Source organism: Oryx dammah, unplaced genomic scaffold (assembly GCF_014754425.2).
Source record: "Oryx dammah isolate SB20612 unplaced genomic scaffold, SCBI_Odam_1.1 HiC_scaffold_14, whole genome shotgun sequence".
NCBI classification, from domain to species: Eukaryota; Metazoa; Chordata; class Mammalia; order Artiodactyla; family Bovidae; genus Oryx; species Oryx dammah.
In genome coordinates this window covers 16,939,872-16,953,160 of record NW_024070198.1, presented here as the reverse complement: position 1 = coordinate 16,953,160, position 13,289 = coordinate 16,939,872, and the positions used below count along the sequence as shown (strand labels likewise).

Sequence of the window (13,289 nt, the reverse complement as noted above, 5' to 3'; positions counted from 1 at the left end):
CACCTAGGGGCACAGCTGCAGGTGACAGAGGAGAAGCAGGCTTTGACCTGAGCTGAGAGTCAGTCCCTCTCCTCCAAAAACCCCCCTTAGAATCTCTGACCTTCTAATTAAACCTGTTCCTCCTTTCAAGGTAAACCTTACAATCGTTATTCTTTCATTTTGTTACATTTTTGCTTAAGAATATTTTAAAATATGTGAGAGAGTAAAAAAGACTCAACCATCTTGTTTTTTCCTATTTTTATTGGAAATATACAGTATTTCAGCTACACTGTGGGCAAAGTGGGCTTTGATGAACTTCCCTGGAAATGAGCCACCAATTACAACACCGTTTCTATGGAAAATGCATTGCGAATTCTACACAACAGTTCTACAAATGGCTTGCGAGTTCTACAGAACAGTCCTACAAATGGTGGTGCCTGATCATGTTTCCAAAACTACTTATTTCTAGAAGCAGTCTACATTTTGGTAAAATGTAAAGAATCCCAAACTTGACTAAGGCATCTTTCATTATAATATGAAGCATAATTTGTCTAACCTGAAAAAAAGAACAGAAAAAAAAGTTGACAACTTTCCCCTAAGCATTTCTTTCCCATGGTTCAATGTAGTCCAATCCCAGGTGTGCAAAGATTTCTTCTTCGCTTTCCGCTTTGAGAAACATTCTCTGAAAGCATAAGAAGACATATGTGCACTATGATATTTTTGTTAAGTATCTCCGAGCTGACATAGTAAAAATGTTAGTTGTAAAATTGTCTTGTCAGAATGAATTACTGCCAAAACACAATTCCCTGCTTCTGAGGATAAAAATTCATTTTACCTGACTTCTGTAATTTTTATATTTTCACCCCCAAAAAACTTGATAAATTAAGGTAAAATTATGACAGCCTTATATATTCAACTAGAGGCATTTGATACTTTTCCTATTGGTCTGGAGTGTTCATTAGAACTACCTGAAGGAGCCTTTTAAAAGAATGTTGAAAATGGAGCTGTAACCCAGCCCAATGAAATCAGAAGATCCAGAGAGTGCTTGTCATTCATCTATTTAAGAGGTCTGGGAAATTCTCACGTGCAGCCAGAATTACATACTGCTGCCGTTGGTAAGGAGGAGTGGCGATTATGGGATGCTTGTACATGCCGGATTCTCCTCCTGGCCTTCCACCCTGCCCGACTCCCACCAGGCTCCCAACCCCATGGTCTGTTACATCAAGAAGCACTTCCCCTCCAGTCCTTCTTGTCTATAGCACAACTTTGGGCACAGAGGAGGCACTCACTTACTTTGAACTATTTGTTGTCAGTTTGTAAGTTTCCTAGATCATGTTAGGTGAAGCTGCCTCCACTCACATGCTACATAACTGAGGCTTTCTTGCCAGCATCCACAGCCCTGCCTTATGACAGCAGCACCCTGATTTCTCTTTGGAAAACCATACCTCCCTATTCTCAGTCTCTGAGGGTCACCTCCAAGGAGGGGCACAGGACACAAGCCTGATCAATCAGAGCCATGGAAAAGGGTTCAAGGACGGCTACATGGCCCAGGTCTGGCCTGTGAGCATTAGCTAGGGCTTGCTGGAACTATTAAGAAAGTTCTTTTCTGTTGGCAGAGCTGAGCTAGAAGGATAGGATTCATGGGAAAACCCTGCCTGAGAGTGACACCAACACTGAGGGAAAATTGCAAGAGCACCTGGATCCAGCCACACCTGAAGTCCATGTTACCCCAGATGCCACAGTACATCAGCCAATTTTTTTCTTTTTTTTTCCACTGCCATTTTGTACTGGGTTTCTGATTTTTTGTGAGACAGGCTCTAATGAAATACACTTCAGTTAGACTAAACTCGTAGAAGATAAAAATCATTATTTCTACTTATTTTGTATCTTCTTCCTACTCTGAGCTTCCTATAGTGTCCTTGATCACTGCAAGTACAGTTGCATATTTCTAATAACTCCTCCTAATTCGTGCAGCAGTCATTCTGCCGCAGCAGCGTTTGGATCACCACCGCTGTAAGAATAGCATGCCAAGCGAGTCGCTATGGTTCGTGAGTCTAGCCGACCGCTCATCTACCTCCCAGGACAGCTCTGTTGCTCTCCTTCTTGCAGTTGACTCTCATTAATGACCCATGTGGCCACCCAGAATTCTACTTCCCACTGCATTTGAGGGATACTTGAGTGACATTTGTGATTTGGGGAGATTTTTTGTTTTCTTTGGAGTTACACAATGCAAACACCAAGGATATATCAAGCTCAATTCAAATTCATTGCTGGCCTGGTTCTGGAGACCCAACTAGCTCAGCATCATTGAGCTCAAAGCCTCCGAGGTGCATTCTGGGCCCTGTGGGATTTGTGCTCCTGTCAGGATCTTTCCAGCTGCCCTCAGCTGTGATCTGTGGGCACGGGGCACCTGGGGCAAAGGAAGCTGAACTTGGACACTAGAATCAGTTCAGGAAAAGTGAGTGTTCAGGGAGCCAGACTTGGGGATGAGGATTAAAGTGGCCCATCTCAGGGAGACAGCGCTCCCTACCTTGGTCTTGTCATATAAAGCGTGGTTATCCAGCATCATCTTCCGCTCATGTGTGGCATAGCGCCGGATGTCTCTCTCAAACTGCTGGATAAGAAATAGATCATTAAAATAAATCACTATCAAGTCTAGAATATCTTCAGTATTATGTGTCTAAAGATATTTAAATCCCTATAATGAAACACTTAGGGCTTCCCTGGTGGCTCAGTGATAAAGAATCTACCTATCAATGCTGGAAATGTGGGTTTGATCCCTAGGTTGGAAAGATCCCCTGGAGAAGGAAATGGCAACCCACTCCAGTATTCTTGCCTAGGAAACCCCATGGAGACAGGAGCCTGGCAGACAGTCCATGGGGTCTTATAAGAGTTGGACACAACTTAACAACTAAATAACAACAACAATGAAATATCTATCTCCACTAAACATTCTCCAAGTGAATTTTCTCCCCCAGGGCAACAGTCCACCATGACAAATCTCCATGTTCACACGTAAGCATTGGATTGTAAGCTCCACGAAAACAGGAACCTGATTTGTTCTGTTTATAACCATATTCCCTCCTAATGATGCCTGGCACACAGATGATGTACAGTAAATGTTTGCTCAGTGAATAAATAGGTATTGTGAGGATTGTGTCCAGAATAATTCCTGGTCCAGAGTAAATGCTAGATAAATAATAGTTTGGTGTTGTTTTCTATTTGCAATACAACTACTGTAAAAGAGGATGAGGAGTCAGGAGACCAGGTTCCAACCTGGATTTCGTCCCTATCTGGCTTTGTATCTCTTGGCAAGTCACCCAACCTCTCTGAATCTTGGTTGGTCAAATAGGAGGGTGGAGGAAGTGTGTGAGTAAGGTCCTACAGTAAGGTCCTCTGGCTGTAACATCCTCTCATGTGAACTTCTATAAAACTGATGGTCTGAGCCAGCTGCTTCAGAGTAGCGTCTCCTATGATCAGCATGGGCTCTGAGGCTCCAGGGAGAAAAACTTGAAGCCTTAGATGGATGACAAGAAAACCTTGGGAAAAGAACGACAATGAATGAAGTTGTTGAGATTAATTTTCCTGAGAGAAGCACAGATCTAGAAATGTCCTTTCCATGTAGAATTAGGGAGCAAACTTGGAATCATTGAACATGAACTTGGGCAAACTTTGGGAGATGGTGAGGGACATGGAGGACTGGCATGCTACAATCCATTGGGTCGCAAAGAATCAGACATGACTGGGCAACTGAACAACAACAACATGGAATAATTGCACTAAAGTGAAAAGAGGAGAGTGAAAAATTTGGCTTAAAACTCAACATGCAGAAAACTAAGATCGTGGCATCTGGTCCCTTTCACTTCATGGCAAATAGATGGGGAAACAGTGGAAACAGTGACAGACTTTATTTTTTTGGACTCCAAAATCACTGCAGATGGTAAGTGTAGCCATGAAATTAAAAGATGCTTACTCCTTGCAAGCAAAGTTATGACCAACCTAGACAGCATATTAAAAAGCAGAGACATTACTTTGCCAACAAAGGTCTATCTAGTCAAGGCTATGGTTTTTCCAGTGGTCCTGTATGGATGTGAGAGCTGGACTATAAAAAGAGCTGAGCGCCAAAGAATTGATGCTTTTGAACTGTGGTGTTGGAGAAGACTCTTGAGAGTCCCTTGGACAGCAAGGAGATCCAACCAGTCCATCCTAAAGGAAATCAGTTCTGAATGTTCATTGGAAGGACTGATGCTGAAGCTGAAGCTCCAATAATTTGTTTACCTGATGCAAAGAACTGACTCATTTGAAAAGACCCTGATGCTGGGAAAGATTGAGGACAGGAGGAGAAGGGGATGACAGAGGATGAGATGGTTGGATGGCAACACCGACTCGATGGACATGGGTTTGAGTTGATTCCAGGAGTTGGTGATGGACAGGGAGGCCTGGCGTGCCGCAGTCCTTGGGGTCTCAAAGAGTCAGACAGACTGGGCGACTGAACTGAACTAAAGTGGTGAGTATGGGAAAGCTGGCGAAGACTGGGACCTGCCCTTCCTGACTTGGATATGTGAAGACACTTTCCAACCTGAAGTCCTTTATAAGGCAGTGGAGGGGGAGCTAGGGCTGTGGTGTAGTAGCTGCTGGTCTATGAAAGTATGGTGGTGTTGCTTAGCACATGGCCTCCAAGCCCAGGGCTTCAAGTCCCCCCAGCACTTAGAGCAATGGCTGCTCACACTGGGCATGGGAAGGCTGGAGAGGATTGGGTAACTGGAGCAGTGAAAGGCTGACCCTGGCTCCTCAGTTCTGTGTGCTGAGAGATCTATTCCTGAACTCCTCTACCAAACCCCCTGAAGCATTTTTGCATGGGTTGTTAAGAATTATCATGATGTCTTCCATTTGGAGGGTAATAATATTGATTAAATCAACATTTATTGAGCACCTACTGTATGCCAGGTGTGTTCTGGGTGTTTGGAATATAACAGGGAAGAAAACAATGATGTCTTCCCTGGTGGGGTTTGGATTCAAGCAGGGGACACAGATAAGACACGGTAATAGCATAAGTAAAGTACATGATGGATGTGAGTTTGAGCAAGCTCTGGGAGCTGGTGATGGAAAGAGAAGCCTGGTATGCTGCAGTTCATGGAGTCACAAAGAGTCAGGCATGACTGGGTGACTGAACTGACCAAAAGTACATGATGTGTTAACAGGTGATGCTGGGTACAGGGCAGGCCTCATGAAGGAGACAGGATACGAGGAGGGACTTGCCCAAGGTGAAGAAGTTAGCCAGGTGGACTCAGGAAGGAGCCCTCCATGCAGAGGGAACAGCTAGAACATAGGCCGAACAGAGGCCTTAGGGAGGGGTGAACCTGGCCCGGGTAGGGAGAGAGCAGTGGGAGGAGTCCAGAGAGATGAGGGGGTGAGAAGACCACACAGGGCCTTGTGACCACCGGAAGGCTTTTACTGTGAGTTGAATGGGGAACCCCTGCCAGGTTTTGAGCAGGGGAGTGATGATCTGACTTATGATGACAGGATCACTCAGGGGGCAAGCGACCAGTTAGAATGGCCATAGCTATAATCCAGGCAATGATATCCTAGTTAATGTTTACAGAGTGCTTACCCTGTGCTGGGCGCTGGGCTGACTTCTTGCTTTATATTAATTTCTGATTTGCTTTATTATCACTAGTACTTAACAACTTCTTAAAGAATCTAACATTATCTCTAAAAGAACAGTACTACATATACAATTAGCCTCAGAATTGTATTAAGATGAAGGCACTGTCTCATTCAGTTCTCATGACAATCCCATGAGGTTGGTACTGTTATTAGCCCCACTTTTCAAATGAAGAAAGGAAGCCCAGAGAGCCTCAGCAATTTACCCAAGGCCACACAGCCAATGATAGAGCTAGGATTCAGACTCCTGAATCCCAGACTCTTTACCCTGAATGTTTCTGCCTTCTGCTTTACAAGCTCTTTGGTTTCTCTCAACAACCTGTGAAATAGGCAGGGTAAGGAAGTTGTCTTTTGTTTTAGATAAAGAAGGGCAGTGACACTAAGTCTGGCTGTATCATTCGCTGGTCACAACAGACTTCAGAGATTTGCCTACTGCTGCTGCACGCAGCCGTGCAAGTTGTGCACTGCAAAACTAGAGGGCGCTGTTCACATGTGTAGCCTTCGTAAATATGCATGCTGCTTCTGACAGTTTCCCGGGAAATGGCAATAAGGTGTTTTAAGGAGGAGATGCTTTTCAAAGTTGGTGGAAGGGAGCCATCTGGGCTAGTAAAAAGGCTGGATTAGCCTGGGCACCTGGGCACCATCGTTCGTGTGTTTGCAAAGCAGAGTATGCCTCCTCTCAGCATCTGACACAAACATGAACAAGACTCTTGAAGGAACCTCAGCCAATTAAAGCCATGCTGACAAACAGTTCGAGTTTGAAGAAATAAGATTCAGAGGAAAACAGAAGCTTCTTTTAAAAAAACAAACAACAAACTAATGACCTCTGGACCCAGTCCAGAAATTGTACTTGGATGGCTCTAGAAAAATCTCAGTTTAATGCATCCCTGCAGATGTATTCTGCTCTGGAAATCTTTAGTGCACAAAGGTGTGAAGGAAGCTTTGTCAGCTTAGTAGACTAGACAACCTGGTAAGTTAATGAACCCAAACTGGGGTGAGATTAACAGATTAATTGGCTTGAGAACATTTCCCAGGCTCTGAAATCTTTGGGTAAAAAGGCGAAATTAAATTTCCCAAGATGCATATATGATGCATCGTTTCATCAGCTTTCCTACTTTTTATGAATGAAAGATGCCAGCCAACATTTTTGATTAGGGTAAGAAGTTCTAGTGCTGAGATTGTGCACTGAAATAATTCCAGCCCAAGGCAAACACACTTGACATTTAATTCAAGGTTACTGCTAAGTCGCTTCAGTCGTGTCCGACTCTGTGCGACCCCATAGACGGCAGCCCACTGGGCTCCCCTGTCCCTGGGATTTTCTAGGCAAGAATACTGGAGTGGGTTGCCATTTCCTTCTCCAGTGCATGAAAGTGAAAAGTCAAAGTGAAGCCGCTTCAGTCGTGTCTGACTCTTAGCGACCCCATGGACTGCAGCCTACTAGGCTCCTCCGTCCACGGGATTTTCCAGGCAAGAGTACTGGAGTAGGGTGCCATTGCTTTCTTAAGGACAGTTAATTTCTATGTCATTTATTATGCAAAATCCTCTAATGACGTGCACCACTCAAAGCAACAGCAAGCTACATGGGAAAATAGAGTGAGGTGTTGGTAGGAGGGTGGAGCACAAGCTGATGGCACAGACCATGGGCACCATGTCTGATATCACACGTGGGAGCTGGGGACTGCTGGTGCCCAGCACTGGTCCCGTGCCTGGCATGGTGCTAAGGGCTTTGCCAGCTTCATCTCACTGGATCCCTGTAACCCAGGGGGGTAGCGCTGTCTTTGCCCTAACTTTCCCAATGGAAAACTGAGTCTTAAAGGCCATGGGGAACTTGACGAAGATCACCTAGCTGGTCAGAGGCAGAGCAAGGGCTTGTGACTAGGTCTGGGATGAGCCAAACCTGTGCCCTTAGCCACCAGGCTGCTTTCTCTGCTTCAGTGGTTCTCATACTTGCAGGGTTCTTTCAAACACAAACTGTTGGGCTCCAACCCCAGAGTTCCTGACTCAGTAGGTCTGGGGTGGGGTGGAGTGTTCACAGGTCTAACCTGGTAAGCAGGTAAGGCTGGTGCTGCTGGTCAGGGTATCACATTTTGAAAATACCTGCTCTAAAGGCAGCTGTCTCAGTTGACCATGTGCAACTGGAAGGCCCTGATTCAGAGATTTCTGGGCACTTTCTTCTCTCCTGTCCACCATCTCCTCCTTCCCTGTCCATCCTCCTGCCGCCACCACCCCTGCCATTGTCTCTCCCCTGGCCCCAGGTAGACCTCGTCTACCTCTTATGGAAAGCTAAGTCTACCTCTTATGGAAAGCTAAGGCCATCCCAAGGATGAAGGCAGCACTTACCCGGGAGCCAGTCCAGCCTAGCAGGGCAAAGGCACGGTTTTCGTAGGGGCACATAACCAGGTCCACACGGATGGCCTTCCAGGTCTTTCCTTCCTGCTGGTTGGACCTACCATTGTCTACTCTCTGATGGTGCAATTTTAAAATCAGAAAGCATTTTTGAAAATGATCTAAAGTATCCACCTGCCTGCTTGGCAACTTGAACTTTTCAAATGTCGACTCCACAAGGTCATAATATAAAAGTAATCCCTGAAAATAAACAAAAAGACATCAGGAAGAGTCCCTGATGAAGAGTCCCTGATGCAGAGGGCCAGAGACTTTATATTGGGCTCTTAACGAATGCTTCTAAAGAAAGCTTTGCACATTTGAGAGTATGGGTACGTCTGTCCTTGCATTGTGAGCCCACCTGTGACTCTAGCAGAGGAAGGCAAGGGGTGGGTGCATTACCCTCCTTCTGCAGCAGAGGAATTTAACGATCAGAGGGGCCACGCTAAGGCCACTTCACGGCAAAGCTGCCAGAGGATCCACTCCCTGAACATCCGATCGCAGACAGTGCTCAGAAACTTGCCTCACTCCCTTAAGTACAAACCAACCTTGAACAAAAAGCCGAGCCCTTATATGCAGTTGTTTTGACTCAGTGTCCCTCCATATTATCCTAGTCAACCATAGTAGGTCGACTTGGGCCCAAATGATTGTGGCTGGAGGCTCAGCCTGCTTTGGGGCCTGATGACTCACTCTTTCTAGCAAGCACTTGGGATTGTTACTCTGCCTCCCTTGGACAAAATTAGTGGTACATCACCAAACGTTGCCTAGTCAGAAGGTCACACCCAGCAATCTGCCATCCTCCAGTTTATCTGCTCCACGGGAATTCCTTACCACACGGCAGATGTGGGGTAGGGAGAAGCAGAAGTATGCAATTAACTGCTAAATCTGAGTTGCAACTAAAAGAACAAATAGCCTTAAAACAATCTAATCACAGCTATTAGGATGTAGGATTTGTTCTTGGGTTCTTTAGGTCTGATGTTCTCAAATATTATCATCAGGAACATTTGAAAGGTTTGTTTCAAGGCAGTTTCGGAGGCCCTGTCCCCAGAGTGATTCATGGGCGGTGGAGGTGGGGGAACTTCCCAGGTGGTGCTTGGTAAAGAACTCACCCACCAGTGTAGGATATATAAAGCAAGTTTGATCCCTGGGTCGGGAAGATCCCCTGGAAAAGGGCATGGCAACCCACTCCAGTATTCTTGCCTGGAGAATCCCCATGGACTGAGGAGCCTGGTGGGTTACAGTCCACGGGGTCACAAAGAGTCAGAGAGACTAAAGCGACTTAGCACACACGGGGGGTGGGGGGGTGGGGGGGGTGGGGTCGGGGTGGTGCATTTCTAGTAAGTTCCCAGGTATTGCTGATGCTTCTGATCCAGGGACCACACTTGGAGCAGGCCTGGTTCCCTTTACTATTATTAGACACATTCGCATTTCTTTTGCAATCTACCCCCACCCTTAAGAGACATTGTTTCAGCTGGACTCAACACTTGGAGGAGGGGGTACTTTTCTTCCTGTGGATCTCAGAAGAGGGAGCACTCTGCCCTCAGGGCCTATCCCAGAAAAGGGGAGAGGAAGAATGGACCCCATGTGCAGGGCGAAACACTAATTTCAGGAAGAGCCTCTGGTGCAGAAGGTTAACTGTAAACAGGGAAGAAGGTAGCCCTAAACAGATCTGATAACCAGCTGGGGGAAGACACAATTCTGCTTTCTAATGAAACTTACTAAGATTAGTCAGTATAGCAGCCTTTCATGGCTATTTAAATTATGCAAATTTGAAAAGGAAGCTATTAAAATAACCAGTCTCACCTTGAAGCCAAATTTATAAAACAACACTTCCCCGTTAAAAAAATTCACAAAGCTGCCTTCCTAAAAGTTGTAAACTGTGTGTGCACGGTGGCCACACAGTAGTCACACTTTGGCTGGTCATAGAAGGAAGGGCCACCCACCAGGCATGAACCTGGACCACACTCAGTCAACCCTCCCCTCTTTGGGTTGAATTGCTGGCAGCCAGTGGAGCTTTCCAGATGGTGCCCTCCCCCCCAGGATCAGTATCTCCAAGCTCTTTTCCTCCCATAAGAGGTCTTTCAACTGGTGGAAGACTCAAACTCATACCCATCCTTGGCTGTTCAATAGTTCTTCAGGTGTTTTAAAACACTGGTTGTGTATATGTGTGTTGTGTGAGTATGTGCTCGAGTGTGCCTGTGAGACAGGCTTGGACCTGGGACCATTTGCTGCACTGCTTGCACCTGGACATACCACTCCTTGAGCAACAAAATACAGAGAAACTATATAGCACTAAAAATAACTGCGTGCAAGCACAGTTGGGCAAATTCTGGATCCAAAAGATACAAAGAGACCAAAAAACCCAACTGCCACTTTTGAGGAGCCTGGGGCTAAAGAGCATAAGTAGGATACTGCTCAAGCCTCCTGCACACACCACCACCTAAGAGGTGAGCAAGCCACCTAAACCACCCCTTTAGCTCGACCTGGATACACCCCTACGCTCACACCACAAAAGGAACAAGCTCACGTCCCACCTCAGGGAGTGAGCAAGTAAGGGAATTTGTTGTTTGTTCCTGATCCCCTGTGCTGCTGCAGGGCCCCCAGTAAAGCCTGGCCTAGATTTCTTGTTTAGCCTTAATCAATTTCTATGTTTTGGGGAAGGCCAGGAACAATTTCTATGTGCTGGGGAAGGTTGGTAACACCTGCATGAGACAGAATCATTTTAATCTGGAAAGTACAGATTTTTGTAAGAAAGGCAGGAGTGGGAGGTACTGGGAACAGGGAGTGAGGCACAGGTGGAAATTAACCACCATGATTCACGGCTGAGGCATGGGGGCAGCTGTGGGGACACAGGGGGGCAGGCAGGTAGTGCTGAGACACACACTGCCCCAGCCCGTTTCCTTCCTGAGGTCCTGTTTGTCAGAGAGTGAAGGGGAGCAGCTGCCTGTGCTCTTGCCTGGGCCGCCTCACCCCGCACAGGCCTGGCCCTCTGCAGAATTCAATATGTGACTAGGCAGGAAAGATCACTGATTTGCTGTTCAGTCGTGTCTGCCTCTGAGACCCCATGGACTGTAGCACGCCAGGCTTCCCTGTCATTCACCATCTCCTGGAGCTTGCTCAAACTCCAGCCACTGTTTAAACCACTGTTTAATAGGCATTTATCAGGCTCTGTGCCAAGGGCCTTATCTAATGCTCTCAGTTAATCCTCTAATGACAGAAGCTTGCTTTCCCCATTTCACAGATAAGGAAAGAGAAACTTGGAAAGATTAAAAGCATAGTCCCAGGTCATATAGCCAGTCAGTGGCAGGGCTGTGCTGAGACAATCCCAAATCTACAAACCCCCCCCCCCCCATGCTTAATGCCCATCTCCACCCTCACCTGCCCATCTCTTTGCTTGGTGACCAGCAGGATGGCTGCCTGGTGACTAAAGAAAGACCAGTGAAAAGGAGGCTCCTTGTCCCCCTCTCCCAACCTCACCCCATCTTGGGTCCGGACAGTCTCAGAGCATGGGGATGGTGGGGCCTCTATACCTAGGTCAAATCAGTCCACCCTTGCCGGCTGAGAAGCCAGGCAGCCCTCTCTCTGCCCAGGCCATGGCTGACAGGGCGCATCAGAGTGATGTCTGTCCACGAGAGTTTCTCAGCTTTCCTGCCTGAGCGGAGCAGTGGAGCCAGCCTCGGTGGAGCTGACGCTTCTCCATTCAGGCTTTCCCTGGCTCAGCCTATGATGTTCATTTTCAGGGCTCCTGGCCACCTGGATTCACTCTCCCGACAGATGGAGGATGGCTGAATTTGGATCTGGTTCCAAAGCTGGGTCTTTATTAGTAATTCTAGTGTTCCTGGCACCAGGGTTGTGTGTTTCTTATTCTCACTGTATCTGAGGTCTTCTCTCTCTGGCATATCAGGGAGCTTTGTCCACACCCAGAAGATGCTAGATCACTCAGGAAAAATAAAGCTATGCCAGAAAAACACCAGCCGCAGCCTCCTCAACCCACCTCGGCCTGTAAGTTCTTGGATAAGGGCCCTCTGGTCTCCTTGGGAAGCAGAGCTCTCACTGGAGCGGGGCAGGAGTCAGGGCCCTGCAGGCAGCCGTGGCCGCAGGGTCATCCTTAGCTTCCTCCACTGGGCAACAGGTGGCCCATGGCAAGTCTGATCTCAGTGGGTGGGGACCCTGAGCCATGACCCTGCTGGACCCAGCCTATCCTCATTAGCTTCCTCTTCCCATCTCAGCACAAAGTCAAGGTGGTTATCAACCAACATATTGTTCAAGGCAGCAGGGGCACCTCTTAGACTGGTTTTATCCGAGTCTGATCCCCACCCCTTAGCTTGCTCTGCCCCGGCTCACCCCTCCCAAGTCTTCGTAGCACGTGCTCTTCATACTGTTTAGGGCTCTGAGCCGTCTGCATGGCCTGCACAGAGAGTTGCCCTCGGCCCTTTTGGTAACAGGACATGTGCGTACACACAAGTTCGTAACCTGGATTCTAGGACCCAAAGCAGGTAAGTCTCCCTGTATGTCACTGGCACTGTGCAAACTATCGTAAACCATTGAGACTGGGTTAGATACTCATGACACAATTACAAGATCGATAAGTGTGTCAAATTCAGCATTACTCCTATAATGCCTGAGTGCCCAAACATCTTTCTTCTTACCTTTCTTTCCCATAAGTTTATCACTTTAGGCAAAAGTTGCTCTTCATCCTCTGCTGATCCTGGGCTGGTAATTAAAAAATCTACATCATGCCCAATCTTCTTACCCCTGATTTTAAAAAATAGCATAAGATGGAAATAAATTAGATTTTTAGCTCTCAAGTTTTAAAACTGTGTTTCTATGCCCCATACTTAAGTTTTGTGACACAAAATGCTCATGACATGCTTTTTAAACAAAAGATCCTTGTTTACACAAGTCTACTTCTTGCAAAATAAATTTATGACACAGGAAAATTTAAAATCATACATGGTATGTATGTGATTATACTGTTGTTTAGTGCTGAGTCCTGTCTGTCTCTTTGAGACCCTAAGGACTATAGCCTACCAGCGGGATTTCCAAGGCAAGAATACTGGAGTGGGTTGCCATTTCCTCCTCTAGGAGATCTTTCCGACCCAGGGATTGAACCCACATCTCTTGCATCTCCTCTCATATGATTATATGATTATATATGGGTGGGTAAAAACTGACAAAGATTACTTCTTCTCCATGCCCACATGTGCACACACACTCACACAGAGACAAGTGTGACAACAAGCCAACCAAGAACTATACTCGCA

General features: G+C 46.6%; 1 protein-coding gene across 1 annotated transcript in view; it reads right to left on the bottom strand.

The window, feature by feature from the left end:
• Nucleotides 1-212: 212 nt before the first annotated feature.
• The window catches only part of DNTT (DNA nucleotidylexotransferase), a 31,801-nt gene continuing 18,724 nt past the window's right edge, over nucleotides 213-13,289 (bottom strand). Inside the window, exons 8-11 of the mRNA XM_040254637.1 lie at nucleotides 12,675-12,780; nucleotides 7,984-8,229; nucleotides 2,510-2,593; nucleotides 213-661 (exon numbers count right to left, since the gene is read on the bottom strand). Of these exons, the coding sequence (XP_040110571.1) occupies nucleotides 575-661; nucleotides 2,510-2,593; nucleotides 7,984-8,229; nucleotides 12,675-12,780 (523 nt within the window). The 3' untranslated portion in view covers nucleotides 213-574. The remainder of the gene's footprint in view (nucleotides 662-2,509; nucleotides 2,594-7,983; nucleotides 8,230-12,674; nucleotides 12,781-13,289) is intronic.